General features: G+C 58.8%; 2 protein-coding genes across 3 annotated transcripts; both read left to right on the top strand.

Moving 5' to 3' along the window:
• Positions 1-45: 45 nt before the first annotated feature.
• On the top strand, positions 46-19395 carry CCNF (cyclin F). Its single transcript, XM_036083187.2, has 17 exons — positions 46-108; positions 849-1003; positions 2012-2118; positions 3051-3118; positions 4317-4570; positions 4911-4964; positions 5799-5903; positions 6222-6299; positions 7912-8063; positions 10394-10558; positions 12355-12478; positions 12740-12920; positions 13258-13345; positions 15601-15700; positions 15781-15908; positions 16579-16748; positions 17399-19395. The coding sequence occupies exons 1-17, from the start codon at positions 93-95 to the stop codon at positions 17875-17877; spliced, it is 2424 nt and encodes an 807-aa protein (XP_035939080.1). The 5' UTR covers positions 46-92; the 3' UTR covers positions 17878-19395.
• Positions 19396-20556: 1161 nt separating this feature from the next.
• On the top strand, positions 20557-24567 carry TEDC2 (tubulin epsilon and delta complex 2). 2 transcript variants are annotated; one of them, XM_036083206.2, is made up of 10 exons: positions 20557-20623; positions 20714-20812; positions 21027-21097; positions 21196-21601; positions 22015-22068; positions 22664-22757; positions 22931-23042; positions 23128-23229; positions 23556-23746; positions 24013-24567. In XM_036083206.2, the coding sequence occupies exons 1-10, from the start codon at positions 20598-20600 to the stop codon at positions 24157-24159; spliced, it is 1302 nt and encodes a 433-aa protein (XP_035939099.2). In that variant the 5' UTR covers positions 20557-20597; the 3' UTR covers positions 24160-24567. The 2 variants fall into 2 exon arrangements, with proteins under 2 accessions (XP_035939099.2, XP_035939100.2); XM_036083207.2 differs by lacking the exon at positions 20714-20812.
• The last annotated feature ends 200 nt before the right edge of the window (positions 24568-24767 follow it).

The following is a 24767-nucleotide window of genomic DNA, read 5'->3' as shown; positions in this document are numbered from 1 at the left end:
ACTCGGGCGGGCGGCGAGGCGGGTTTGCGCCTGCGCGGGGCGCGCGGGGCTGACGGCGGTCGGGGGCGCGGGCGGCGGAGTCGGTGGCGGCGATGGGGAGCGGCGGTGGTGAGTGCGGGGCGCGGGCGGCGGGCGGCGGGCGGACACCGAGCTGGGCGGCCCGGGCTCTTCGGCCCCGCGTGCGGGGCGTCCCGGCGGCGCCCGCCCGGCGCGCGGTTTAAATGCCCAGCGGCGCCGCGGGTGCGGGTGGGCTTGGCGTGAACGCCCCGCGCGGGGCCCGGCACCTGTCGCGGGCGGCGAGTACCGCGTCTGGCCTAGAGCGAGGGGACGAGCACGGTGTGGCGGTCACATCCAGGTACCCTGTGGGCCTCGGTCGCCCCGCGCGGCCCGTTAGTTGGTGGTAGGCGACCCCGCGGCAGAGCCGGGCAGGGTAGGAAGGCCTGCGGAGGGGGTCCTGCGGACGGGCGGCGGGGACGAGCGGTGAGGAAGCCAAGTGAGCGGCGCGAGGGGCTCCTGCTGTGTCGTCCTGGTGCGAGTAGGAGCGGAGATGGGCAGGGGTCCGAGGGCAGAACCATCATCCGCGTTGGCCGCTCTTGCCCCAGTAGCCAAGTTCCATGATCACTTGCTATTCGCCGTAAGTATTTACTGGATCTTTGAATGAATGATGGTGTCTGCCGGAATTCCCGGACCACTACTCCCTTTATTTAATCTTAGTGTGGGACTAGAAATGCAGCCGGTTCCTTCTGTGGGGAAGGCACAGTGACTGTTCCGTCGTCTTCAGATAAAACTTTGCACATCAGCCCAGCTCCTTTCCTACACATCACCAAGACCATTCTGCTGTTCTTCAGTGATCCACTGTCGGTGTGCCAAGTGTTTCTGTTACCCTACAAAGCGAAGAATAAGGAGGAGACCCCGAAACCTAACCATCTTGAGCCTCCCTGAAGATGTGCTCTTTCATATCCTGAAATGGCTTTCTGTCGGGGACATCCTGGCTGTCCGAGCTGTAAGTCGCCAGATGAAAGTAGCATCAGCCCTGTAGCTTGACCTAATTTGTTGGTGGTCCCATCAGGGTTTCGTGTTCTTAAACGTGAGAACAAAATTTTGGCTACGAAAGAGGGCAGAGGCTACAAGGATGATGTTGTTACTAGATGTTTGAGGTTGTTGCGATCAAAGCTGAAACATAGCGCAGTATGTTTTGAGTCTGTTTGTTGTGATGTTTGACAGAGAAAGTACCCTACTGTGGCAGTGAAATTCTCACCCCTTAAGAAATAAAAGAGTATATTAAGGAGAACAAAAACACATTTTCGAGGACAAATTGCATGTAATGTCGAGCCCTGAAAGGGACCCTAAGAGTTAGTTTGCAGATACTCAACTGCACCCTTGTTCAGACTAACTTACTCAAGGGCATACAGCAAATTGGTGGGAAAACTCCAACAGGAACTTGTTTCTCTGACTCCCAGAGCCGCCTCCATTGTGGTCATAATATCCATGCTGAGTTTTAATTGGCAATGGAAACTTTAGCCCTTGAAATGCTCACCTGTGCTCAGGGCTCCCAGCTGGGGCACTTCCTGCCTCTGACCAGGATGGTATTGAGTTTATTGGTCTTTTTCTAGAGCCTCTGTTGACCTCCAGACTACAGCCGTTTTCCCACTAGCAAGGCCCTAGGTAGAGGAGCAGAAGACAAAATTCTGTTCTACTTGCTCCTGTTAGAGTCCGTTTCCCTGATCGTTATAGGGCATACACCCTTACAGGGGCGTCACCCCCTCTTTCTCAAGGTGGATGCTTATTTTGCCTTCCGGCACCACTGTCCCCACCTTTAGAGCCTCTGAGAAACTTGTTTCTTCCCTCCCTCAAAGCAACTATTACTTTGATACACAGGGGGCCTTTCCCCCTGGCATGGGTTGGGAGACAGGAGGCCCTCCATCCGTCTGTGTCCCATGTTCAAGGGCTCCAGGAGTGGGGCTTCTAGGAGGTCCCTTGATAATGCACGCCCTCTTCCATTGTTCTGCAGGTGCACTCGCACCTGAAGTACCTGGTGGACAACCACGCCAGCGTGTGGGCGTGTGCCAGCTTCCAGGAGCTGTGGCCTTCTCCAAGGAACCTGAAGCTCTTTGAAAGGTATCTGCACCTGACAACAGCTCCGTTTTCTCCCATCTCTGGGCCTCCCTGGTATGCCAGCCTGTGTCCCCAGCACCCCAGGGAGTGACTGAGGGCTGTCAGCGTCGCCCGCGGAGTCACATGAAACACAGTCATTGGCCATCCATGCCACCAGCCCAGCCGGACTCATCAGTCACTGTCATGCTTCAAAGGATCTCACGGGCTGGGACCAGTCTGCGTGACTCAAACACAGGTCACCTGCCTGTGGAAATTTTACTCAGCCCTCTTTTTATTTTTTTGGTCAAAAGTGTGTGATTTCACTCCTGTTGCGTTTCACTCCCTGGTTGTTGCTGTCCTCTTGCTGGGGTTGGGACCCAGAGGGAGGGTCAGAGCACGTGTGAGCCCCTCGGCCTGGGGGCTCCGGCGTGCTGGTGACTAGACCTACCATCCACGTGTGCCGGTGGCTCCAGACAGGCCGCCTGAGACCTAAGCCACATACCATATGATGCCTCTGTTTAAGGTGTGCAACTCAGTGGTTTTTCGTAGATTCACACAGTTGTGCAACCATCACTGCTCACTTGAGAACATCCCCATTACCCCGCGGGCAAAGCCAGAGTGAATAGGGGTTGATGTCAGTGCCCACTCCCTATTTTCCCTGCAGTCCCCCAGCCCCTGGCAGCCCCAGATCTGCCCACTTGTACGTGGATTTGCCTGCTGTGGACATTTCATGTAAGGGGAATCTTACAGCATGTGGCCTTTTGTGGCTGAGTTCTTTTGCTTGGCACGTGTTTAAGGTTCGTCCGTGTTGTCACATGTCATTGGATGAGTGGTATTTGACTGCATTGTCTGAAAAATCCTCAGTTAAGAAACAAGTGTTCTAGCTTCGGGTGCTGTGGTGGGACAGAACCTTCATGGGACAACACAGGTGACACTGTGTGTTTTTAATGGTCTAGGGCTGCTGAAAAGGGAAATTTTGAAGCTGCCGTGAAGCTGGGTATAGCCTACCTCTACAATGAAGGCCGTAAGTCCTCACGGGGCGGGGACTGGCCTCGCCCCGCTCAGTGCTGACCTTGTAGAACAGGCATGAGCCCTTCTCCATGGGAGCCGTTCAGCCCTTATTCTTGCCAGGTCCAGCCGTGGGCCTCTCCCCTCAGCAGTGTGTGCCCACAGGGGGCCTGCTACAGGACCCACTGGTGATCTTTGAGTCCATACACTTTGATTATTTTTACAAAGCATGTTTTGACAAATGCTTTAATTCCGTCAGCAGAGACTCAGAATGGGGGGCCTACTCAGACAAACAGGGCTCCTCCACCAGCAGCACCCTCCTCCGTCCAATGAATGCCACAGCCCATGTAGGTGCTGGCCGCTCTCCATCCTTTGCCACAGTTCCTCCCTGGAACTCTGGGGCAGCAATCAAAGGGTGCCTAATTCTTTGGGGTGTTAATAACACAGTAGCCATGGCTCCAGTGGGAGGCAGGAACAAGCAGGTCAAAGCTGGCCTGTGCCTGAACTCCTTCACCCCCCAAGGAACAGGTGCTCCTTGAAAGAACCCATGTGGCCTCCTCCTCTCCAGTGCCTGCCCCTTTGCTTAGCACACAGAACCAGCCTGCAGGGTGTCCAGTCCCAGCCCCCAAAATGCATAAAGACTGGGGATAGCTGCTATGTTTCTGCTTCGGAAAGATCTGGCATCTTGCTGGGAAAGCCCCTGCTCATAGCTGGTTGGGGTTATTGAGACCCACAGAGACGGTGAGCGGTCCTGCCCCTCGTGTGCTCCCCCATCAGACAGCGGTTCCCAGACAGGATTCACGTACCATCCAACTCACCCATCCAAAGTGCACAAGCCAGCAGTTCGCAGTATCTTCACAGAGTGTTGTAGCCATTACCACCGGTCCAGGTTTGGAACATTAACCCAAAAGGAAACAGTACCCACTAGCAAGGGTTCAGGCTGGAGCTCCCAGCAGGAGGGAGGGTGTGTGTGCTACCCCCACAGGGACACCTTCCTGGACCTTCAGAACCTAGGCTACCGGCAGGGACATGTGATTCACAAGGTAGGGAAGAAAGGGAGGAGCCCCCGTCTTGGAGGGCTCTGCTCTCCTTAAACACCAGCAATGTTGTGCTGCGGCAGGCGTAAGATTGTAGCCTTTGAAGAAAGCCCACAGAGAACTCTGTGCACCTGTCCTTCGGAGACATCCTGCATAACGTTCTGTCCGTGTCCGCAGTGTCTGTGTCTGATGAAGCGCGTGCGGAAGTGAACGGCCTGAAGGCTTCTCACTTCTTCAGTCTCGCTGAGCGACTGAATGTCGGCGCCACGCCCTTCATCTGGCTCTTCATCCGCCCTCCGTGGTCGGTGTCTGGAAGCTGCTGCAAAGCCGTGGTTCATGAGAGCCTCAGGGCCGAGTGCCAGCTGCAGGGAGCGGGTCCTGGTGAGGGACCCACGTGGGGCCGGCGTGCCGGACGGTCTGAGCCCCATAGGGTGAGTAGAGTCCCTGGACCATGTAAGGCCAGGTGCCTGATGACAGTGGAGGTGCAGAAAATCAAGAGTGTGGGTGTGGGGGCATCTGGAGATGAGCCAGCAGGAGAGGAAGCCTCACAGCTGGGGCTCCCAGGGAGTCCCATGGGGGCCTGGGCTGCAAATGCGTTGACAGCTGGGAACACAGGACCCAGGCTCCTCGAAGCCTGGAATCGGGGGGCGGCCCTTGGGGTGGGGTGTGGGCCAGGCAGGGGCCATGAGAACAGGTGGACAGGGAAGGATGTGCCCCCCTGGAAGTTCTCTTTCCACTCATGATCACGATTCGTCCTCCTACTCTTCTCAGACTCACAGAGCGTCCATACTGCACTGCTTGGGGAGAGTGCTCAGTCTCTTTGAGGTGAGTCGTCTGTCCCGCCCAGACCCTGTGCTAGCTGGTGTGGCCCTGGCCCCCCTGAGCCAGCAGACGTGGGCTCCATGTTTCTGTGCTGCTTGCCTTCCTGGCAGCTGCAAACACCAGGGACCAGAAAGTAAGTGGGAAGCAGCAGGAGGGGCTGTGCGGGGTATAAGGCCCAGGCAAGGCCCACCTGTGAGAAGCAGTGTGGAGCCCGCAGAGCGTCCGAGTGCTCGCCGGGCCACGGGCTGGTTTCATGACCTGGCTCCGGGCAGCCTCTCCCGCTCTTCCCACAGACCTCCCTATGCTGAAAAAAGCTTTGCCAAGCTCATGATTAAGGAGCCCGCCCTGCAGCAGACTCAGGGAAGGTGGAGGCTTCTGGTGACAGGTGCAGCCGCAGGGAGGGACACAGCTCACGTGAGTGAGGCCAGGGAGGAGCCTTGAGAAAACCTCCACGTCACCATCTGGGAGGGCCAGTGTGGAGGGCTGACCCTCCAGCGAGCAGCCCAGAGCCCAGCTAGGGGCCATGGGCCGAGCCAAACACAAACCTCCTCCTCCGGGAGGAAGGGGGCCTGTGAGGGCAGAGCTCAGAAGCTTGCTCTCCCAGCGGTTGTCAAAGCACGTATCTTAGGAGAAGTGGTTTCACTCCTAGTTTACTAACTCATTTTATTAAAAGAGAGATCCCTGAATATGCTTACTGAGAGGTCTGCGGAGAGACCATGGTGGCCCATAGAGGCTGGCGCTCTGCGGGGAGCGCGGCGGAGGAGGCTGCGGGTGGAGGCTGGCGCTCTGCTGTGGGGAGCGCGGTCAAGGAGGCCTCTGTGCCGGGATTTGTTGCAGGATGAAGAGCGGAAGCAGCAGGCCCGGGACCTGTTTGAAGAGTCTGCTCATCAGGGTTGTCTGGCCAGCTCGTACCTCCTCTGGGAACGTGACAGGAGGACGGACGTGAGTGGCCCGGGGTCTGGGGAGAGGAGGATTTGTGTCGGCCAAAGGTGCGGTCTCCAAATGGGCCCTCGGGCAAGGTTCTGTCTGCACCAGGGACCCTTGGGCAGCTCCCAGAGCACCAGGAGCCGCCGGCCAGCAGCAGCTCCCGTAGCTGCCCCAGCAACCACCGCCATTTGGGAGATAAGGGGCTGGGAAGGAGACCAAGCTGTGGACCCTCTAGGGGTGTCGGGAGGAACATTTAGGAATCGAAGGGTTGGTTCTGAGTTTCTTCGGAGACACGACTGTATAAACAGCATGGTGACACTCTCTCATTGACAGATGTCAGATCCCGGGCGATGCCTCCACAGCTTCCGGAAACTCAGGGACTTCGCGGCCAAAGGCTGCTGGGAAGCACAGGTGAGGCAGGAGCTGGCCTTTCTCCTTCCCGCTCCTCTCATGGGGCCGTGGCAGTGAGATTGCCCGGCTCCCTCTCATGGGCGGTAGGACTGGCCCAGGGCCGACGCCAGGGCTGACAGGAGTGTAGCTGCGGGGTGCGCCCTTCACCTCTGCACTTCACCCCGGCGCCTCCAAGCCCCTGCCCCCCAGCCCTCCAGCCTCTGCGTTCTCAGGTGTGGCCGCGCTAGGTCTGTTGTCAGTGCTCACGTCGCTCCCTGAGGTTGCCTGGTAGCTCGGAGCAGATGGGGGTGTGCAACGCTGCCCTGTTCCCATCATTTCACCCGCTCACCGGGTCGCCAGGGTTAGAACCAGGACGTGAGGGATTTGCCGGTGGTGCTCTCCAGATGCTGTCCCGTTGCAGCTGTAAAGAACCGTCGTTTAGGACAAATCAAAGACAGTCCCCCTTTGCCGAGCAGGTAGAAATACTCTTGTTGCCCCGCCAGGGGGGTGTTTGAGAGTCCTCTGCCCTAAAAGTGAGGGAAGAAATCACAGAGCGGTAGGCGGCCCAGCCTGATGTGTCCCAGAACATGGCGACGTTTATGTCCCAGGCAGTCAGCAGATTTGCGGCAGCAAGAACAGCGAACAGCGCGGTCCTCTCAGAAGCTCTAACTGATCGTAAGGATAGCAACATTCCAATAAAGGTTCACAGGGTCCTCGTGCGCTCCCGCAAAAAGGGAAATAGAAAAAACTGGTCAAAGCCCAGGGCAGCGTCCCCTCTCAGCGCTAGTTAACGGGGCTCACAGCTAAACAAGATCGTATGTACGTATGTCTTTTTTCTGTACGTGTTGAGTGGATCGCTAATAACTTCTGAGAGTATACATTTTTCACGAGAGCAGTTTTTGCTGGCAAAGATGTGATAAAACGCATTCACTTAGCTGGTATGAAAATCTGTGCAGCCCTTTCAGAAAATACTTAGGCACAGCCGCCCCTGCAGGTTGACCACGTATGCAGACAGGTACCAGTCCCGAAATGGCTGTACCGAGATGTTCCATAAAGTAATAAAACAAGTCTAACTCTGGAGGGAAGAACAGGTGAAACACGCTTACAGGCGTTTCATATCCTAAGGAGCCACGTTATTGTTAGGTGAGCTGAGAGAAGGTAAAATGTATGTGCGCTATGATCAGGAATGCATAGAAACATCTAGAAGGAAATATCTAGAAATGGTTGCTAGTTACCATCGGAGGGCCTAGAGGTGCCAGGGGCCCGTGCCAAGTGGCGGACACAGCACCGTCAACCCACACACCCAGCTACCTAGGCAGGGGCTGTTGGGCCCTCATGAAAAGGGAAACTGAGGCACACAGTACTTCCGCCAGTTTGGCTGTGGTGTTCACACAGACCCAGGTTTTAAAGCCAGGTCATCTGGACGTCCAGCCAGTTTTGGCCACTTGGCTTCACTGACTCCATTATGCACGTTTTGTCCCTCTTGAAGTTCGTTATCGCGTGACCTAGTGTTTAGAACCCAAGCCATGCCGTTTCCAGAAGGCGGAGAAGGTGTATGCGCCCGCTGTGTGCCCACACGTCTTCTCCCCCGGCAGCCCGCGGCTTCGTGCTCACGTGCGTGTCTGTCCCGCAGCTGTCTTTAGCCAAAGCCTGTGCGCATGGAAGCCAGCTGGGACTAGGCGCAAAGGCCTCGGCTGGGGTGGTGCGCCCCCTCTTTCAGACCTCCCGCGCCGTCAGCAAGCAGCAGGTCTTCTCTGTGCAGAAGGGCCTCAGCGACACGATGAGGTGAGGACTGCGACAGTGAGCGTCTGCGCGGGATGGTGGGCGGAGGCAGAGCGGCAGCCAGGCTCCGGGCTCGGGACGGGGGCTGTCGGGCCGTTCCACCAGAGCCGCTGCCACAGGGCGCCGGGGCGAGCAGCCCCGCTGGAACCCCCTTCGTGCGCATGTTTTCCAAAACCGGGGATGCCCCCGTTCTCCAGGGCTTTGAAGAGAAGATATCCCCCATGAGTGTCCATGCTCGTTTTCCTTTTTAATCCTCAGAATGTGTTACACCATTTAAGCGTCTTTCTAAAATGATGGGATTTGTATTGCCAGTTTCAGCAGCCAAAACACCACCTCTTCTTGATACCTCCTCCGGCGAGCTTCGGTGTGGCGAACGAGGGTCCGCGACCATCACGCCTGCCCAGAGCAGGGAGCAGAGCCCTCTGGGGTGGCCTCCCGCCCCATGTGCCCTGCCCCGAGGGTTTTCACTTGGTCATAGGATACGTTAGAAATTAATGTAGAAAACGTAAATGATTCTTTAAGCTTCCATGAGATTTCAAATATGCTTTGGAAGGGCACCTGGGTGGCTCAGTCAGCTGAGTGTCCGACTCTTGATTTCGGCTCAGGTCATGATCTCAGGGCGCTGAGCTCGAGCCCCGTGTCGGGCTCTGGGCTGGGCGTGGAGGTTGCTTAAGATTCTCTCTCTCCCTCTCCCTCGGCCCATCCCCACTTTCTCTCTAAAAAATTAATTAATTAAAAACATGCTTTGGGTTCCGAAGGGGCAGGAACATGCTCAGTAGACGTCTGTGTTTAGCGGGATCATGGCTTCCCTGGAGAGGCTTGATCTCGCACCCGGTGCAGGGACGCACTGTCCTCTGCTCCCATATTCCATGTCAGCAAGCCGTTGTGCTCTGGAACCCTGGGCCAGTGCCGGCAGCTGCAGCCCTTTCTCCCCCCGTTCCTCCTCCTCTGAGAAGGTGTATCCTGAGAGCACCTGTGCCCCTCTCAGGTGGCCCTTTTTGGGGGACTTTCACTGTTCTGTTTGGGGGGACACTTCCTCCTTTTCAGAAACAGAATTTTGTTGAAATATTAACATCATCTCAGCCTTTGAGTTGAGCTTCTTTTCCTTTACTCTATACCAAGCAAAACAGACGCCTTTTTTTTTTTTAAACTGAAGTATATTTGACGTGTGACATTGTGTTGGCTTGGGATTTAACCATTTTAAAGTATACAATTCCGTTGGTTTGTTTTTTGTCTTGTTTTAAAGATTTTATTTATTAGAGCATGTGTGCGCATGCGAGCAAAGTGAGGGGCAGAGGCAGAGGAAGAAGCAGGTTCCCCGTGGAGAAGGGAACCCACAGGACTCGATCCCAGAACCCTGGGATCATGACCTGAGCCGAAATCAAGAGTCAGACGCATAACCGACTGAACCACCCCAGGCGCCCTGGTTGGTTGGTTTTTAGAAGTCCCATCGTTAGGGTCGCTAAGTCTGGGTGGGGGAGCATCCTCTTCTGTTCCCAGTGTTGGCTGGTTTAAACCTCCAACACCTGGCGGCGCTCACGCGGTCGTCCAGCTCTGGGAGGAAACACAGGCTGTCTGTCTCACCCCTATTCCCGTCTCCCTCCTTCCCTCCACCTGTGACAGATGCTTCCGCCCAGCACCTGGAACACCTGCCCAGACCCCAGCAGCTTTATGTTTCTTCTCCCTCTTCTGGTCTCTCCTCTCCTTTGTTCAGAGAGCTGTTGACCGTACTCGGGCACCCTTGCTGTGGCACCCAGCATTCCCGCGTGAGGTCTGTGTCCCTGGTCCCAGGTTGAGCCCCCTCGAGGAGGGACCGCACGTCTGTCAGCCCCACCAGGGCTGCTGGGTGCTGAGAAGTCCGATGCTGGGCTCAGGGCACCCTCCTTTAGCTCCATTCCGGCTCTCTGCCCCGTTGCAGAGGGTCGAGATAAATGACCCCATGGATGGAGCTGCTCTGCGAGGAGGATATGGGTTTGCGGGAGGTCCACAGGTCTTGCCAGCTTCGTGTGACTGTTCTCCTGTCCTGGGCCCTGTGATCTATCCTCAGCCCTCCAGGGTGGCCCCACCTTGCCCCTTACCTGTATCTGGGCTCATCCAGTACCTGGCTGGCTGTGTGGGAGAAGGCAGGGGACACAGGTGTGTGAGCTAGCTTCCTCCTAGGAACCCAGCAACCTTGGGGCCTTCCCAGCCCCCTTGGACCTAGCACCTCCGGCTGGGACAAGTTCCTGGGTAAATCGATGATGCTGCAGATGACCAGCTCACTCCCTGAGGACAGATGGGCCAGGTGGGAATGACGCTCACCCTCATTTTCAGGGGTCGTGCTCTTCCTGCAGGTACATCTTGATTGACTGGCTGGTAGAAGTTGCCACTATGAAGGACTTCACGAGCCTGTGCCTTCACCTGACCGTGGAGTGCGTGGACCGGTACCTGCGGAGGAGGCTGGTGCCCCGGTACAGGCTCCAGCTGCTGGGCATTGCCTGCATGGTCATCTGCACCCGGTAAGGGGCCCCCCCCCGGGCAGGGTCTGCAAGATGACCCTCAGCATGCTGGGCCTGCCCGGCCTCCCCGGCTGGCTTGTCGGTGAAAGGAGCCTTCAGTGTCCCACTTCATCAGATGTGGGTCTGAACTTCAGGGAGAGCGCAAGCAGAGTAGTTCCCCTCAGATGGGGGACTGACCCTTGGTGCGTGGGTGGTCGCTCATCCCGGCCTGCAGGGACCCCAGAACATGGCCTTGCTCAGGCAGGTTCAGGCTGGGCCCCTCCTCCCCTGGCCCCTGAGGGTGACGTGGTGACCTGCCCCCCCGGGTCCTCCTCCCGAGATCACGGAAAGACCCCTTCTCAGCGGTCAAGCTCTCTAGCCTGTGTCATCAGAGACCTGCAGTTAGAGGGTCTCATGCCCGCAGCCAGCTCCCAGAACACCCCAGTCCCACTGCGAACAGGGGGTCCCTCCTCGTACAGCTGCCTGCACCCCTGGCAGCTCTGACTTTCCGTGCAGAACCAGCTTACGTTTTACCTAAATCTACTGTTTATTATCAATACTTGTCTGCCCCAGTTTTGCCTTGGAAACATCTTGAGTGTTCTTGTCTTTCTAAGGCAGACACGCCCGTGTGGTCTGCCCTTCCCCCTGCAGACTTGCCATCCTCGTCCGTGAGCCTTGGGGCGTGAGGGACAGGCTCGCCATGCACAGCGGGGTGCACTCAGATGCGCGGGCTTCCTTTGTGTATAGCCCTGAGGCAGGGGGTCCAGGCTTATGTCGTTGGGGTGGTCTTTCTGTCATGAGGTCACGGAAAGCCCCAGCTCCTGTCTTATCTCTGCCACCCCCGGTGACCCCTGAGGCCACCATGTCCAGTGCAGCAAGCTCAGTCATGTGGTCGTGCTGGGAACTGGGATGTGTGGTCTGTAGGGGACCAGCGTGGGCTTGGGCTGCAGGCAAGGCTACCACCTGCCGCCCAGCCCCTCAGGCGTGCTCATGGGACCCTGCATTCAGACCTTCTCAGTAGAGGTGGCAAAACAGGCCCCACCTCCTCATGCCCGAGCAGCGTAATTACACCCTTGTAATCAGAAACCAAATTACTGGACCACCAACTGGCTAGCAGTGAGATGCTTTATAAAGATTCTAGAAGCAGAGATGCCCCACCTCTGCTCAGAGCAGCACCTGCCGTGGCCCTCTGCCCGGGAGCTCCAACACCCGGCCCCAATGGGCCCACTCCCGCCTCATGCCCTCCGCACCTGCGCTCCCCGCATCTCCCATCTTCTCTCTCGGTCAAGCCCATAGCAAACGGGGCAGCCACAGAGTCCCCAGGACAGAGCAGCCATGGCTTGGCCCTGCTCCCTTGCCGGCAGGCCACTGAACCAGTGTGTTCCCTGCTAGTTGGGGCCACTGGAGAGTCGAGAACAGATGGCCAGACCCGTGCTGAGCACCTACCTTCAAACAACCTCCAGCCCTCCTTCTGCTGGCTCACCCACCTCCCAGGTTTAAGCTCTTGTTTACATGCGCTCTGTAGAAGCTGGTTTAATCCTCAGGTCGTTAAGAGGATCGACCAGTCACCTCGATTATGGGTGCCTTTTGCAGACACCTCTGCGTGCCTGGAGCTGGCCACTCCCACGGCCGGCACCAGTCCCGCTTCCTTTGCAGACCCTTCAGATAGGGTCACACGAGCTCATCTGTTCCCCTCAGGGGCTGCAGGCAGCTCAGTCCGCTCTTTGACCCTGCCCCACCCCCGTCATTGGGGCTGAAGTGATCGCTGCCTCCAGGGAGAGCAGACTCCTTGCTCAGACCCCTGCTTGACATTCTAGGTTCATCAGCAAAGAGATCCTGACAATCCGCGAGGCTGTGTGGCTCACAGACAACACGTACAAGTATGAGGACCTGGTGCGGATGATGGGAGAGATCATCTCTGCCCTGGAAGGGAAGATTCGGGTAAGTGGCCATTTGCTGTTTCCTTTCACATCAGAGCTGAAGCCATGGGAGGGGACAGGTGGAATCGGGCTCCTGCATGGTGTCGAGCTTTCCTGCTCTGGAAAGTCCTCCTGGACCCAGAGGGCACGAGGCTGGAGCTGCAGCTGGTCACTGCAACACCGTGGTGCCGGTGTGAACGTGGGCAGGGCCAACCTCCCTGCTGAGTGGGTGGGTGAGCCCTCTGCGTGCCAGGACCCCACGTCACCTCCCTGCCCCGTGTAGGTCCCCACTGTGGTTGATTACAAGGACGTCCTGCTGACGCTGGTCCCAGTGGCGCCGAGAACCCAGCACCTGTGCAGCTTCCTGTGTGAGCTCTCCCTGCTGCACACCAGCCTGGCGGCCTACGCTCCAGCCCGTCTGGCCGCGGCCGCCCTACTGCTCGCAAGGCTGACGCACGGGCAGAGTAAGGAGCCCGCCCTTCTGCCGCCGGCTGCTCAGCAGGGCGAGCCGGGGACTGGGGATTCCCCAAGTCAGGACACAGGAGACGGCTCTCAGATGCAAGGGGGAGTGAGGGAGAAAACGGAGCATGTGCGTCTCTGCTCCAGGAGATGCCACGACAGATTAAAGCCGTTCTGTGGGGGTGAGGTTAAGAGATGGTTGTAGCGTAAGTATCTCCCGCACCTTGACAGTGAGCATGGGGCGTTTGTCACCCCGAGCTCCAGGAAACTGCACCAGCAGAACCATGGGGCGTGGGGGGGGGGGCGTCAGCACGGCCCCAACACCCCTGCTTTCCTCCCCAGCACAGCCCTGGACCACGCGGTTGTGGGACCTGACTGGGTTCTCCTGTGAAGACCTCATACCCTGTGTCCTGAGCCTTCATCAGAAGTGGTGAGTCTATAGAAGGAAGTGAGCCCCCCCAGCTGCCACAGAGGCTTTGTCCTCGTGTCCCACGGGGGGCTCGCTGTCAGCCCGCACACAGACCTGCCCCATAGGGCACTGCGTTCTCAGGGTCGACCTGGAAAAACGCCAGGCCACGTTGCCTGTTTGGCACAGTTTTGACATTTGATGCGCGGACAGCAGCTCCTCCCAGCCCAGAGCTCATCCTGCAGGCGGCAATGGTAATCGAAACATCGAAGCCGGCTGCCTGAGCAGTGGCGCCAGTGTGGCGTGGGACCACTTGTCCCCTCGCTCCGAAGTTGGCCGGCTGCGATTGCTTCCTGCCGCAGCCCTGCTCCTCGTCTGCTCACTCCGGAGCCTGCTCCCAACACGTGCCCGTGCCAAACCCCAGCCGCTGCTGCCTCTGCCAGGCCACGCTCTGCGCTCTCTTCCCCCGCATGCGGGCCTGGGGGATTCCGGCCTTCTGCCTGTCCTCGGGCACTTCCAGGACTCAGAACACATCTGAACCCCAGCCTCTGACTTGAGCCCCAGGGCCTCCTCCCCTGCTGCTGGCTTGTCCGGGCCGTCCCTCCTTGTCATGGATCGCACTGGGTGCCTGGAGTGTGTGCCTCAGTCATCCTAGCAGGGACCTGGGGCCAGCCGTTTCTGCCGCTCCGTTCCCGCGTCCCGCTGGCTCTGGAGGGCTGTGCTGCCTGCACGTGCTCATTCCCCCAGCCGCCCCGAGTTACCGCGGTGACCGCCTCTGAGGGCGTCACTGCTCTGTACGCCGTCCAGGATGAGATCGGAGCTCTCCGGCGGGGCCTCAAGCCCCTGGGACCAGCCCCTTCTCTGGCCCGCTCCCCGCCCCGCTCCTGCCATGGGGAGCCAGTCAGCGTGTCCTGGGCTGGCGTGTGCTTTGGCCAACCCTGTTTTCTGTCGTGCCTACTCCCAGCCTATGGACGGGGAGCACGGGTGAAGCTGATGGGTCAGCGTGTGTGTCCAGTCGCTCACACAAGGGGTGCAAACAGCCCTTGCCTGACACCGGCTACCAAAGATTGTTGCTAGGCTGTCCCCCAGAGTTGTTTATTTTCACATCAGAGAAATTGCAAATGTTTATTTACCAACCAAACTAATTTCTTTTTTTTTTTTTAAGATTTTGTTTATTTATTTGACAGAGAGAGACACGAGAGAGGGAACACAGGCAGGGGGAGTTGGAGAGGGAGAAGCAGGCTCCCCGCTGAGCAGGGAGCCCAACGTAGGGCTCGATCCCAGGACCCTGGGGTCATGACCTGAGCCGAAGGCAGATGCTTAATGATTGAGCCACCCAGGCGCCCCCCAAACTAGTTTTTTTTTTTTTTAAAGATTTTATTTATTTATTTGACAGAGAGAGACACAGTGAGAGAGGGAACACAAGCAGGGGGAGTGGGAGAGGGAGAAGCAGGCTTCCCGCTGAGCAAGGAGGCCGATGTGGGGCTCGATCCCAGGACCCTGAGATCATGACCTGAGCCGAAGGCAGACGCTTAACGACTGAGCCACCCAGGCGCCCCCAAACTAGTTTTTTAAGTGTACAATTCATATTCGGAGTTGTGCGACCATCATGACAGTTCTAGAACGTGGCACCACCCTCAAACCCTGCACCCCTCGTCTGTCAGGCCCCTGCTTCGGGGCCCTCCAGCCCCCGGCTTTCCATCTGTGTGGATTTGTTGCTTCTGGACACTTCATAGAAACAGAGTCCTGCCTCATGTGGCCTCTTGTGACCAGCCTGTCAGCTACATAACGATTCCACTGGAGTCCCAGTCCACTGTGTGGATGGACCTTTCCTAGTCATTCATGCGCTGGTGGACGTGGGGGCTGCTGTGAACATCTGTGCATCTGTGTGCATTCACGGTGGAGCCACGGGGCACCCCGTCTCACCTCCCATTGCTAGGCTGTTTTTATGTTTTTGTTTATTTTTTTAAAGATTTAATTTTTATTTATTTGAGAGAGAGCAAGCGAGCACAAGCAGGGGGAGTGTGGAAGAGGGAGAGGTAGGCTTCCCGCTGAGCAAGGAACCTGATGTGGGGCGGATCCCCCAGGACCCCCGATCACCTGACCCGAAGGCAGCCGCCCAACCGAGCACCCAGGAACCCCAGCTAGGCTGTTTTTAAATGCATATTGTCCCCTCTCACTTCAGCGAGTGGAGGCTAAAACAGAGTCCCTTGGGCTGGGGTGCCGATGTCACCTGCCCTGGAGCCCTGCATGTGACCCCATTGTCCCTCTGTTTGCAGCTTTCATGATGACGCTCCCAAGGACTACAGGCAAGTGTCTCTGACCGCTGTGAAGCAGCGATTCGAGGACAAGCGCTACGAAGAGATCAGCCAGGAAGAGGTGCCCGCGCCCCCACTGCCCACCCCAGACGCTGGCCCCTCTGGGCCTCGTCCCTCCCTCTGACCCCGGTCTCCTCTCAGGTACTGAGCTACGGCCAGCTGTGCACAGCTCTGGGAGTGAAGCAGGGCAGCCCGGAGCCCACGTCTTTCCTCAGCACAGGGGACATCCATGCCTTCCTCACCTCTCCTTCAGGAAGGAGGACCAAGCGGTGAGTGAGCCCCGTGTCTGAAACAGTGCATGCTGGGCCTGGTTCCCTGGGGACTGCCGCGGCTGTCTGAGGGGCTCCGTTACCCCCTTTTACACAGGGGGCTTCTAAGATGTAGCAGGGAGAAGCGGCAGGTCCCACGAAAACGGAAGCTGGGGTTGAATCCAGGCCTTGGTTCCTGGGCCCGATCTCCACTGTCGGCCACCCTGTTCTCTCTCTCCAGTGCAGCTGTCTCTCTTGCTTTAACCTGGCCCCTTTGAGCAAAGGTGGTCTCAAGCACAGGCTGAGCCCAGCGCAGGCACCTGCAGGCCACCCTGTTCCACGGTGTTGCTGTCACTCCGGCCCTGTCCCTCCACACTTCCCAGGCGGCCCCGTCTCCCCCTCGTCTCCCGAGTCTATCCCACGCGTGTCCCCCATCTCAGTGTCCTGGCTCGACCACCTGGAATGACTTGCCCTCCCCACCTTACCCACCCGCCAAGTCCAGATGCGCAGCCCCTCACTGTGCCGCCGGCGCTGCCTCTAGGAGCTTTGCTGCGAGCTTCCTGAGGGCAGGCAGCTGGGTAGCTGTGTCGTCCCCGCACCCAGCACAGCAGGCCAGGGCGGGCAAGTGCAGAGGACCAGGCTGGGTAGGAGGACCAGCCATGACCGGGCTCCTGGCTCTCCCACCCTGTAGGAAGCGGGAGAACAGCCTCCAGGAGGACAGGGGCAGCTTCGTCACCACGCCCACCGCGGAGCTGTCCAGCCAGGAGGAGATGCTGCTGGGCAGCTTTCTGGACTGGAGCCTGGACTACTGCTCTGGCTACGAGGGTGACCAGGAAAGCGAGGGTGAGAAGGACGGTGACGGTGAGTGTCACGGCCTGGAGGCCACCCAGATGCCCCCTTGGGGGCAGGGGGGGTCCACACCCAGGCAGGTGTGAGACAGCAGAGCCCCTAGAACACCATAGTGCAGTCGGGGGCCAGGGTGGGCATTCTCCCAGCCCACAGCGGGGAGAAAAGACCTGTGTCCAGCCCCAGCCAGGACTGTGGGAGGGCCTCACCAGGGCAGGGAAGCAGAAGAGACCTTGTCTGGAATTCACAAGGAGTTCTTTCTCGAACATTGTGTGAGATGTGCCACCCACTGCCCTTTTGGGCTCTGTTCCTTGTGCACCCCTCCAGAGCTGCCTGTGGGAGGCTCTGCCCCTGTGCTCTCGAGCAGCTAAACACAAAGGAAGCCCAGTTGAAGCAGTTTCTATCAACTTTCCAATTGCTTGCTTTGTGTCCACTTGGGGATTAAGTGAATTATTGGTAACTAGTTTGTAGTCGCTCCTCCAAATCACATTGAGTGCCACCCTCAATTTCTTACCCAAAGGAGAGCAGTACAGGGGACAGTCCAGTGAGAGCCACGCCTGTCCTGGCCAAGAGCTGGACCCTGGGCCACTGGGGGTCCTGACTGGGCAGGGGGGCACCCCATTGCTCAGGCCGTGGCCGCATCTCTCTCCCCATGTCTCCCACAGTGACGGCCCCCAGCGGCATCCTCGATGTCACCGTGGTCTATCTGAGCCCCGAACAGCACTGCTGCCAGGAATCGAGTGATGAGGAGGCCTGCCCGGAGGACAGGGGACACCAGGACCCGCGCACCTGGGTACCAGGCCCCCAGACGCCTCCAACGCCAGGGCCTGAGCCTCGGCTCTGCAGCACAAGGGAGCCAGGCAGGGACAGTGTGACCTCAGGGTACTCCTCCATCAGCAGCGCGAGTCCCACAAACTCAGTGGACGGCATCTCAGGGGGCCCTCCCCAATCTACCTCAGCGCTGTCCCCAGGCAGCGACTCAAACACACAGCCTTGCCACCACCATGCCAAGAAGTCATGTTTACAGTGTCGCTCTCCAAGCTCTCTGGAGAGCAGCGTTCCCCAGGTGAAGAGGAAAAACCTATCCACCCACAGCAAGGAGGAAGAGGAGGAGGAGGAGAGGGACCTGAGCCGGGCTTGCTGAGGCTGTGAGTGTGCTCGTGCTTCCCGCAGGGAACATTTGCTAAGGGAGGGCTGCCGCTGCACTAGGGAGCCGTGGGGGCGCTGGAGATGGACGCCATGTGGACCCCAGTGGCTCTCGCACAGGGAACGGAGAGAACATGGGACGCTAAGTTTCTTTCTCCAGGGTAGTCCCATGTGAGCCGTCAGAATGTCTGAATCAGAACAAAAACTCAGATTCTTCCCTTTGGGAAGCTTAGCCTCAAAGCAATCATGCCACACCCTGTGAAGCCCGTTTCTCTGTCCCCTCTTGTGTCTGTCCTGCTCTCTCTGGGGAGCTTGAGCCCACGTCCTGATCTCCCCAGCCCCACTGAACTCCATCCCAGGAGCCGACAGCTTTCACAGTTGAGAACACGTGGGACCAGGTGGCCTGGCCCAGCTCCCCTCCCGGCATCTCTCTGGTTTTGGGTTCTGGGGGGAGCTGAAAGGTCTGAGCGCACCTCCGTCCTCATATCTCCACCCCCACCCCCCGCTCCCATCCTCACTGGATGGCAGGTCCCCTGCTGAGGGAGCCATGCCCCTGCACACTGCTGTGGACTGCATGGGACCGCCAGGTGGGGGGCCCTAATTGCTTTCTTGGCCCTCAGCTCCCTGCCCACCACACTCTCCACTCCTTCAGAAATCTGTCCCTTCCTGCAGAGTGATTGGTCTTTGTCCCCAGCAGGTAGTGTCCGTATGAACACCTCTCTTTGCACTGAATTTCTAGGCCATTTCTTTTCCTCTCTATTTCCATCCTTTGTTCTTCTAAGATGGAAATAAAAGAAAAATTAAAGATAGAAGGCATTAAATTTAAAAAAGAGATTCTTAACTTTATTTAGGCTCAACTAAAGAAAAAAGGAACATCTGATTCAGATCCCTCAGTGCTATCCTGACACTCTTCCCAGAGAGGTTAGATGGAAAAAAATTGTCATTTGTAACATCTGAGGTGACCACAGTGCAGAAGAGTGAGACTCAGAGGACCTGTCCCCACCTGTTGGGTGAGGGTGGATCTGCTGTGGGTTCCTGAGGCTCCCTCACACCTGCCACCTCCTGAGTACAGCAGCCAAAACACCGGCAGGATCTGTTCTAGACTGACCCCAACCACCCCCCGGTCGGGTGGACCACTGAGACACGTGCCCTGCACGGATAGCTTCTGCTGCTTCTCGGAACGTCAGAAAGAACCACTGGGCCAGGAGTCATCCCCCAAATGCTCTTGAACCTGAGCTCTGTGGAAGGAAGAGATACTCTACAGTAGCTTTTCTGGGTGCTTGTGTGTGTGCAAGCGTGGGTGTGGGTGTGTGTGGGTGTGGCTGTGGGAGCTGTCTTCCTGCTACTGTAAGAGAATTCTGACCACCCCGGTGGGGCACGGTTGAGATTGCAGATCTTTCCTGTCAACTGTGCCCCTGGGCATGTGTGAGCCTCAGTATCCTCATCTGTAAGATGCGGCCATAGTACCTACCTCACAGGGGTGTTGTGGGGATTAAATGTGATGAGGGTAGTGGCAGCTGAGTGATGTGCATATCTGAACTGCCCACCTCCTTGTCTGTGGCCCACTGTCAAAAGCTCAACTCTGGATGGACCCGGCTCTCTGCCTTCTCCCTGCCTGCACCTGTAGGAGACCACTCCAGTGGGGACCTAATGCCACCTGCCTGTGCTGATCGGAGCCTCTCCCTCCCTCCAGATGAGAACGGGCCACTGCCCATGGACAGGCCCACCCTAAGTTCCCACCCTGGAATAGCCCCAAGCGGCATGGGGCCCCCAGCTCCTCCCCCAGCAGCTATGAAATGGATACCTCTCTACCTTGAAGCAACCTCCCCCACCCCCAACTTGTCATCCGTGCAGCTCCCCCTGAGATTTCTCAGCCCCTGCAGGGTTCACAGTCCTACTTATTAACTCCAATTACATGGGGCCCTGCTGCCTTCATCACTCCTCCCAGCTAGCACCTGTCCCCCAGCTGTCTGAGTCACTGAAGGCCCCATCCTCCAACCTGTGGAGACACTCCTGGAACAGCCTCATGTTGCTTCTGTGACACCTGGCTCTACTGTCCCTCCACCTCTCTAGGCTCCCCTTCCATCACCCATCCTTCACCAGTCCCCGTCTATACTCCTGCCCCACCTTGGACCATCTGGCCCCAGCCCATTGTTCTCAGGCCACCACCCCAGGTCTTCTGGACTTTGATGTGCCTCTGCTCAGATGCCTACCTGATGCCACCCCCGAATGTCGTCACCTCACCAGGATGTCCACAAGCGAACGCTCCCTCCTCCCTTGCTCTGCCCCCAACACACGTGTCCTCCTCACCTCTATATTTAAATACGTACTGGGCCCCGCCAAGTACCTTGCCCCGCGCTAGGTGGCCTGGGGTCCGCAGGGTACCTCGGCCCTGCTTTAGGGCGCCTTCAATAGGACAAAGACAAACTGAACCGTAAGCAATCACAGGTGCCTCCATCTACCCAGTCGTCCAAACCAGATGTCCGTGCACCACCGGAGGACCCTCTGCGACCCCCGGGCCCAGGTCCAAGCGGGAGTGGCGGCGGGTGCCGCGGGGGCGTGGACGCGGGAGCCCGAGCGCCGGGGGCGGGGCCGGGGGGCGGGCCCTGAGCCCTGGGCTCGGGATTGGGTAGCCCGGCCGGAAGGGGGCGGTCTCCTAGCCCGGAAAGGACCCGACTTCCCGGAGGCGGCAAATCCGGAGGATCCGCGCCTGTCTTCATGCTGCCCGCGGGCTGCTCGCGCCGGTGAGACCCGCGCGCTGGGAGGAAGCGGGGCGGGAGGGGGCGCGGCGCTCGGCCGGCCGGGGTGCTGAGCCGGCGGTGCGCCCCCCCCAGGCTGGTGGCCGAGCTGCGGGATGCCCGGGACGCCTGCGCCGAGCGACAGCGGCAGCTGGAGCGGAGCCTGCGTGTCTCCCGCCGGCTGCTGCGGACCTGGTACGCGGACCCCGAGGCCGCCCTCGGAACCCCGCTCAGAGCCCCCCGGCTGCGAGCCCGGGCCCAGCGCCCACTTGCTTGTTGCCAGCTGTGCTCCCCTTTGTCTGCAGGCTCTGAGGGTGGGGAGCTGCCGCGAGGCCAGGCGGCTCCTTGGGGTCGGTAGGTTCTGGGCCCTGCCTCTCGGCCGTGCCACGCCTGTACTGTGTCTTGGCAGGGAACCAGTCGAGACGCCGGCTGCGGAGCCAGCCCCAGGGCCAGAAACTAATGAAGAGGCCCCGCCTCCCGGTAAACCTCCACCACCCACCTTCTCTTGGTGCCGCCCCTGCTCTGTTTTCTGACAAGCAGTGGTGAGTGACCACTGCAAGAGTTTTTGGGTTTTGCAGCATGCACACCCAGCCCTCAAGAACTCAAGGAGCTGGAGCTTCTGACCCAGGCACTGGAGAAGGCTGTACGGGTGAGAAAAGGCACGTCTAAGGCTGGAGAAAGAAACAAGGCCCTCAGCCTCAAGTCTGGGTCTGCTGCCACTTCTGCCACCACAGCCTCTGCCCCGTCCCGGGCCTTCAGCCAGGCTGGCAGTCGAGCCTCAGAGACAAAACCACCCAGGGGCACCCACCAGACCACGGTGCCTGCCAGGGGCCTCCCTGAGTGCAGGCTTCCATCAGTGGGGGATCGCACCCACATGGGGAGAGGAGCCCGAGCCACCAAGCCTGGACCAGGCCTCAGGGACCAACAGATACCCCCATCGGCTGCTCCTCAGGCCCCAGAAGCTTTCACACTGAAGGAGAAGGGGTAGGTTTCCCAGACCCTTCCTGGAGGAACTGTTGTTTCTGCCTGATCAGATCCTGGCCAGCAGCAGGAAGCTGGGATGACAGGGAGGGCAGGGCATTGAGCTGGATGTGGGCCAGGGAAGCCCCCAGGGTGCCATCCCATGAGATCCATGTCCCAAAGCTGGCAGAATGGACCATTGCTGGGGTCTGTCCCCTTCTCCCTGGTTGTCCAGTGCCCCATCCTCTTATCCACTCAGCCCGGGGGCTCCAAATGGGCTGTGGAGGGCCTGGGCTCTGCTCCTGGTGTCCTCTCTTCTCTCGGCCAGGGCAGACCTGGACTGTGCTGGCTCCCACAACCAAGCTGGAAGCCCTGTTGCTTGTTTGGGGGGAGAAGCCCCAGAGTGAGGCTACTCTGAGCACTGACTTCCCTGACAGCATCCTGCTGAAGCTACCTATGGCCTACAGGAAAGCGGCTTCCCAGAACTCCCGGTAAGGCTGGGTCTCAGCTGGGTGGGGGTGGAGGGGAGAGCAGGAAGGCCTAGGCTTGCCACCAGCACAGGGCCGCATCGGTAAGACTTTTCCAGCAGGTCCCTCTGCTTTGTTGGCTGGGTGGGGACACTTTCCACGTTAAGAGAGTCTGCCTAGCTAGGACTTAGACTCAGCGGGCTTTGAGGTTGGGAGACTTTGCGTCCCCATCTGTCTTCTCTGTGGAGGTGAGGGTGAGTGTCAGCTCCGTAGAGGTGCAGTAGGGGTTAAACAAGGCGGTGCCTTTCGTGGTTAGTGCTGTGTCTGCTCCAGAATTCTTTACCGGAGTCCTAGCTAGTCCCAGTGACCCAGGGCTGCCAGCTCCTCTCCTCTCCTGCCTCGAATTCTCTCCTCGTACTTCCCAGAGTGGGTCCGCTCTGTCCCCTTTTCACGGACAGCGTCCTCTCCCTTCCCCACGGCCTCTGGAGGCGCCTCCTGGCATTCAGCAGAGCCAGACATCCCTCATGGGGCCCCTACCCCTGGCCTTTCCCTGCCTCCTGAGGCCCAGCTGGATGGACTAACGGCATCCCCCTCTGGTTCCCGGGTGCCTGCATTCCAGCCTGTGGGCCCAGTTCAGCTCTACACAGACCAGTGACTCCAGGGATGCTGCTACCACGGCCAAAACCCAGTTCCTCCAGAAAATGAAGATGACGGTATTCTTGCTGGGCTTGTGGGACCCCTGGGGGCGGGGGGTGGTTCTGGCTCTAAGCCTGGTGAGTTTAAGGAGCAACTCCAGGAAGGGCCAAAGCCACTCTGGGGTCCTGTCCTTGGTGGGAGAGGAAGGAGGGAACCTGGCTGCAGAGGAGTTTCCCTGACCCGTATCTAGTCAGGCTGGCCCGGCTCTGGGCTCAGTGCTGCGGAGGCGGAGGCGGAGGTGGGGCTCCTGCAGAAGGCCTGCTCCCTGCTGAGACGGCGAATGGAGGAAGAGCTCTCGGCAGGTGAGTGGGCCCTGGTGTGTGTCTCGGGGCAGGGAGGGCTTGGGCCTGGCATGGACCTGGCCTGCCCTCCCTGCCTTTTGCGTAGACCCTGCTGACTGGATGCAGGAGTACCACTGCCTGCTTACCCTGGAGGGGCTGCAGGCCATCACGGGGCAGTGCCTCCGCAGAGTGCAGGGGCTGCGTGCAGGTGAGCACTGGCCCCCCCCCCCCCCACCTTGTGCTGCGGTCTGCTCGGCGGTCAAGGTCCTCTAGCCAAAGGGCAGCATTAGCAGCTGCCCAGGAGCGGGGTCACCCCACTGCCTCTCCAGACACAGCCCTGTCCCTGTAAATAGTCAGCTTATTTATCTCATTCCCAAGATAGTGCCACGTGAGAGTCAGAGACGTACTGGCAGATGACTTGCCTCGTATTGCGAGAGACGGTTGTTGGTGGATAGTAGGGCTTCATCCAGGAGGCAAGTGGGAAGGAGGTCCCTGGCTGTCACCGCATGAGGCCACATCCCCCTGTCCTCACAGCGGTGGCGGGACAGCAGCTGGGGCCATGGCCTGAAGGGAGATGCCCCAGAGCCTCAGTGCCCTGTGAAGGAAGAACAGACCCTAGCTGGAGCCCCCAGCTTCTTCTCTACTCCAGCACCAAGGAGCTGCAGACTCTGGCGGCCCTCAGGCTGCGGGTGGCCATGCTAGAGCAGCAGATCCACCTGGAAAAGGTACAGCCCGAGTAAGGGGTGGGGACTAGGTGACTGGGTGCTGGGGGAGTGGTGGGCTTTGGGCCCATCCAGCAGACGGAGCCTCCGGGCTGTGCACAGCCAACAGCACTGGCCCAGGGGCAGATCTTTGGAAGGAAGAAGGGGCTGGCACATGGTGCCTGAAGCCCTCCCTGGAACTGCCCTGCTGTGGGGGCCTTCTGCAAGCCCTCAGCTAGCTGCCGGGGACAGGGCCCCCGCTGAGATCCTGGCCCTGCATTACCCCCTAGGTCCTGATGGCTGAACTCCTACCACTGGTGAGCACACGGGACCCACAGGGGCCGTCCTGGCTGGTGCTTTGCCGAGCTGTGCATAGCCTGCTCTGTGAGGGAGGGGAGCGCTTCCTCACCATCCTTCGAGATGAACCTGCCGACTGAGCCCTTCCCATGGCCAGAAGCCCCGTACCTTGCCCCCTTCCCAGGCAGCCGGACCCCGGCAGGAGGGTGAGCTCGTTCTGACCCAGACAACTGGGAGAGCAGCACCCTATTAGGTGAACTGGGATTGAGAGGATTTTTGATGTGGGCCTGGGGGCCCAGAGATGGCTATACCCCCCCGGGAAACCAGGGTTCCCGGGTGGGTTGGGGACAGCCCCCTGGATCTTCTTGAGGAGCCCAGGGCCCCAAAGCTAGTGGTCAGGCCTCTGCTTGGCTTGGCCTTCTGCAGGCTTGGAGACCAGAGGCCTGCTGGGCTTTTTTCTTAGCTGCCTCTGTTTTTTCTTGCTTCAGACTTACAAGCCGCTTGTGTGACGTTAAAACTACTTTAGAAAGTATATGTGTAAGAGGGAACTTGGTGTGTTTGGTTTTTTCTTTGTGTTTTTGCTTACCAAGAACATAGCAAGCATATTTATCATATTTATTGAGAACACACATAGACCTTCTGTACTGAAGGGAGGGGAAGGACACTGAAGGGGAGCAGCACTGGGGACTCCCCTCAGGCTTGGGCCCTAGCACACCTGAAACCCCTCCCAGAATTGCCTGGACCAGGC

The sequence above is a fragment of the Halichoerus grypus genome, chromosome 6 (genome assembly GCF_964656455.1).
Source record: "Halichoerus grypus chromosome 6, mHalGry1.hap1.1, whole genome shotgun sequence".
NCBI classification, from domain to species: Eukaryota; Metazoa; Chordata; class Mammalia; order Carnivora; family Phocidae; genus Halichoerus; species Halichoerus grypus.
This window is presented reverse-complemented; position numbering and strand designations above follow the sequence as displayed.

Excerpts from the sequence above, each read along its gene's own strand:
- TEDC2 (XM_036083206.2), top strand. The coding sequence starts at position 20,598 with ATGCTGCCCGCGGGCTGCTCGCGCCG. Across the intron at positions 20,624-20,713 it reads CCCGCGGGCTGCTCGCGCCG|GCTGGTGGCCGAGCTGCGGG; the intron begins GTGAGACCCGCG and ends CGCCCCCCCCAG. Across the intron at positions 21,602-22,014 it reads TTCACACTGAAGGAGAAGGG|CATCCTGCTGAAGCTACCTA; the intron begins GTAGGTTTCCCA and ends CTTCCCTGACAG.
- CCNF (XM_036083187.2), top strand. Across the intron at positions 10,559-12,354 it reads TGCATGGTCATCTGCACCCG|GTTCATCAGCAAAGAGATCC; the intron begins GTAAGGGGCCCC and ends TTGACATTCTAG. Across the intron at positions 16,749-17,398 it reads GGGTGAGAAGGACGGTGACG|TGACGGCCCCCAGCGGCATC; the intron begins GTGAGTGTCACG and ends TGTCTCCCACAG.